The 4466-nt window shown below is 43.5% G+C and overlaps 1 protein-coding gene across 1 annotated transcript in view; it reads right to left on the bottom strand.

Annotated features, from left to right (window-relative positions):
* The window catches only part of med16 (mediator complex subunit 16), a 14820-nt gene extending 10360 nt beyond the window's left edge, over positions 1-4460 (bottom strand). Inside the window, exons 1-8 of the mRNA XM_020609115.1 lie at positions 4330-4460; positions 3723-3906; positions 3482-3589; positions 3176-3345; positions 2726-3007; positions 1459-1608; positions 1172-1277; positions 937-1092 (exon numbers count right to left, since the gene is read on the bottom strand). Of these exons, the coding sequence (XP_020464771.1) occupies positions 937-1092; positions 1172-1277; positions 1459-1608; positions 2726-3007; positions 3176-3345; positions 3482-3589; positions 3723-3861 (1111 nt within the window). The 5' untranslated portion in view covers positions 3862-3906; positions 4330-4460. The remainder of the gene's footprint in view (positions 1-936; positions 1093-1171; positions 1278-1458; positions 1609-2725; positions 3008-3175; positions 3346-3481; positions 3590-3722; positions 3907-4329) is intronic.
* Positions 4461-4466: the final 6 nt, after the last annotated feature.

Genomic DNA, 4466 nt, shown 5'->3' with positions numbered 1-4466 from the left:
TGTGATTTCCTGAAATTTTTTTTTAATTCTGTCTCTCAGAGTGGGAATGCACCTACAATGTGAATTTCAGACCCCTCCATGATTTCTAAGTAGGAGAACTTGCAAAATTGCAGGGTGTTCAAATACTTCTGTTCCTCACTGTATAAGGTTTGGATTTGTCATGGGAAGCAGATATTTTGAGCCTGACACTCTGATGTGATGACTGATCAGTTTAAGATCTTTCTGGAATAAATGTGTATTGGATATTGATATCTGAATGGTTACACACAACAGTTAGCTTTACACAGAAATGCTTTTATGTTCTGACCTCCAGTCTGAATTATTTCACCTTGGCAGAGAGGTCTACATACTACAATACCAACTAGTCTCAGCTAGTGTTGCCATGGAGAAAAGGCCAAGTAGAAGTGTGAACCATGTCGCCATGGTAACTAAACTCACTCGCAGCTGACGCAGAACAAGCACCAGACTGTGTTTAGGCTCTGTGATTGGACTTTTTGTTAGTGAAATGCACCACGGGAGTTGTAGTGGAGACCTACCTCAACTATTCTAACCTTTTCATGTCCACAGGCTTTTTGTCATAGCTTTGACTTTTTAATCACAAAATCAGATATTTTACAACACAGCTGTTAAGTTTTGTTCTGATGACTGAAGCAGGAGACTTTGTGTCTGTTTGTAGAAAACAAAACAAAAACAAATGAGACATTTACTGCAGGAACATTATGAAACACCTGCCCACACACTGTGCCTACAGAGCTTTGGGAGGTGGTGGAGCAGGAGCTCTTCAGCATGAACCTGCAGCAACTATGAGAGGCTGTTGGGTCCACATGCAACTGGACCTCTGGAACATAGAAGGTCCTACACAGTGTTAGAGAGGTGTACTTAATAAAGTGGACACTGGGTGTACAGCTACAGATGACCCGCACCACTTCTTCTCACCCAGACCGGGGCAGAACTTCGTGTCTGATGCCACCTTCAGGTCAGTATTGGAGATGGAGATGGGCAGTTTGGGCAGAGCGACAGCCGACACCCGCTCCAGGTCATTGGTGGTGGTCAGAATCCTCCACTTCAGGATGGTCGGCTGCTTCTCCCCAACTGGTCAGAGAGAGGCCAAAGGTCATGCATCAACAGTCACACCAGTATGACCAGCTTAACCAGGATGTTTGTTTCTTACCGACAGGTGATCGGTGCTGAAAGATGTTGTTGACAGGAAGTCCCTCCTTCCTCAGAGACCAACACTCCACAATGCTGCCGCTCTGATTGGATGCACAGAGGAGAACCTGCACAACATGAGCACAGCTGTCTGGTTCTGCAGGTGGTTCTGTGTGACTGGTGTCTCTGATCTGTGATTCATGTTCTACTGGTCTCAGATCTGTCAGGGCATGACTCCTGAAATAAAACTCAAATAAAGTGTAGTTCTACTGCTTCTTCTGGTTACCTGTTCAGAGTTCTACTGCTTACCTGTTCAGAGTTCTCCCTGGTGAGGAACTTGAGGTGGGTGACAGCAGGGTATTTGTCTCTCCTCATGGGGTCAGTGGTGCAGCGCAGGAACAGAGATGGCAAAAGTTCAGTGTCGATGCGACACTTCTCACTCACAACACTCACCACCACCTAAACACAGAACATGTGAACTTGTATGCACTGTATTTGTTTGATGCTGGTGGTGGAATTCAGACACCTTTATTTGTCCCAAAGGGCAATTTAGTTTTACAGTAAACTATTCACAAACAAACAAACATATAAGGTAAGGAACTATACTGAACACTAATCACTAAATACACACACACAAAAACAAACAAACAAACAGAGAAACAAACAAAAAAAACAGGCAATAAAATACAAGAGAACAAGACATAAAAGATGATTATGTAAAATTCCTAAAGCCAACAATTTGCAGCATGATGGCAGGAGGAACAGAAGAACGAGAATATCGATTTTTTCCTTCCTAAGGGTACACTGTAGTGCCTCCCTGATGGCATTAACATAAACTCATTTGAAAAGACATGATCAGATTGTCTAATGAGCGCAGATCCTTCGGCTTTACACCAATGATCTTAGATCAGATTTTAACTATACTGCTAAGACTGTTGCTGTCCTTCACAGATAACCCACCAAACCTGCAGATAAGGGATAATGTCAAAGGGCTTTCAATAACAGGCCGATAAAACACGATTAAATTGTCGTTACAAACATTAAAAAAAATTAAGCATGCTTAGCAGCTGTACTCTCTGTTGTCTAGCCTTGACAATCAATTCTGTATTTGCATCAAATTTCAATTTGCAATCAAACACAGTTCCAAGATACTACTATGTATCGACATCAACACCATTTATGGTGCTTGGTTTATCTCTGTCACTATTTCTCCCAAAGTCTGTAATCACTTCTTTCGTTTCTGATATGTTCAGATCCAGATTGTTATTCATACACCAATCAACAAGAGCAGGCAAAGCATATTCGTGGTCTCTCTGAATTTTTAAGGAGAGACATACAATATGTACTGTGTCATCTGTGGATTTTGATAGAAAACCATTCTCTTTCACTGACCTGCAGCTGTTCGTGTATAAGATAAACAGAAGGGGGGAAGGGCATAACCCTGAGGTGAGCCTGTCTTTGAAACCAATACATCGACTTAACTCCATTTATATCTGCTGAATTCTGTCTGTTAAGAAGTAAAAAAAAAGCTGATCAGGAAGTTCAAAATAACGTGCGGAGTTCTTCTGATTCTCACCTTGTAGAACTGGACTGGAGACGAGCTGCTGCCATCGGTTGCTGCCACCACGATGTTCCCTCCTCCGGTGAAGGCGATGTCGGCTAACGCCACCCGACCTCTGAGCCGGCAAAGACTCTCACTGGCCGTCAGCAGAGCACCGCCCGGCTTCAACAGTGACACCGTCACCAAACCGCTCACTGTCACCGCCATCCAGCCCTCCATCGGCTTACCCCCAAACAAAGTCAGAGACGGAGAGAACTTCACCCGAGAGAACTTCTCACCGAAGTTTGTGGAACCCGACTGAACCAAGAGAAAACAGGGACACACAATGGACTTATTCACCTGTAGAGATGGCCACATGCAATCTGACAATCATATTATCTGATAAATACCACCGCTAGCTTAATACCTTATTATACAACATATAGCTATGACCTACTTATACTTAGAAACATCAGCCAGCATTACCATCTCAACATGTAGGGCCAGTTTGACTCCGTTATGAAGCCAGCTCAGGGCCACGATTGGATCTCCATCCAGAGAGCTGGACAGGATGCTCTCCCAGCTGTTGACCAGGTGATCCGACATCGACCAACATTTAATCTGCCCGTCTCCATCTGCTGACAGCGTCCTCGAACCTAAACACACACACACACACAGACATCACTACATACACTAATAAAAGCACAAACATCATTGTAATAAACACACAAACAGAGGCTGAAGGCTTTAGTCCACCGATTCACATTCAGTCCCACTGAGTGTAAACCTCACCTGATTGGTCCCACTCCAGGCACGAAATGACCTCAGTGTGTCCAGAGCTGATGGAGTAAACATCCCAGGGGTGTTCAGTGTCGATAATGTGGATCATGTGACTGACATCTGACACACACACACAGAGGTTAAACCCAAAACTCCATTCACGAATTTTAGGATAAACAATCTGAACTACAGTCTACACAAACAAATGACAACATGCTTGTTGTGGGTCAGTGTCTGTGCTGCAGGTGTATACCTTTGTCATCATCATCATTCTTCAGGTCTGTGGTGAAGGCCACCAGGTTCCGGCAGGACCAGGAGCAGACCAGAGGTATGGAGGGACAGTGAGTGCTCCTTGGACGTTTCTCCCACTCACAGACATATGCCAACTCCATGTTTTAACACAGCAGAAGAAGCTGGAGGCCAACAAGATGCCTCACCTGAAGACATAGACACATAGGTGAAGGAGACCACAGACTCACAACAACTAACTTCAAAGCGCGGAGGTGTGTCCTCACGAAAAAGGGCACGTTATGATCAGGACTTCTGGAGACCAGATAGATGCTGAGCCAAACTCTGGACCGACTGATATAGTTAAAATTCAATTCGGCATGTGTTCAACCATTCACTACAAACTTCTTTAAAAAAAAAAAACTCTGAATTTGAGGAAAGGTATTCCACACAGCTGTGTACAGTGGAGGCCAGTGTAGTGTGGGTCGATTTTAACCAGCCTTAAGTCAGATTACAGTTCAGTTAATAGCTGCTATTTAGAAGCTATTAGGTACAACATACGTGGTAATCAACCGCTTTAGTTAAAGCTACTGCAAAGTTCAGCTGTCTGTTAGCCGCTAAAGTTAGCTTACCTTACTTTCAGCTCCAGTGATACTGATAAAAATGAAAGTAAATCCGTTTTATTTGCAGACGAATAATTAAGCTTTAAAATAAAAACATAGCAATGAAGTCATTTTACTTTGTTTATTAGGACATTTAAAGTGGACGT

This window comes from Monopterus albus, unplaced genomic scaffold, assembly GCF_001952655.1.
Source record: "Monopterus albus unplaced genomic scaffold, M_albus_1.0 scaffold98.1, whole genome shotgun sequence".
Taxonomy (NCBI): Eukaryota; Metazoa; Chordata; class Actinopteri; order Synbranchiformes; family Synbranchidae; genus Monopterus; species Monopterus albus.
This window is presented reverse-complemented; position numbering and strand designations above follow the sequence as displayed.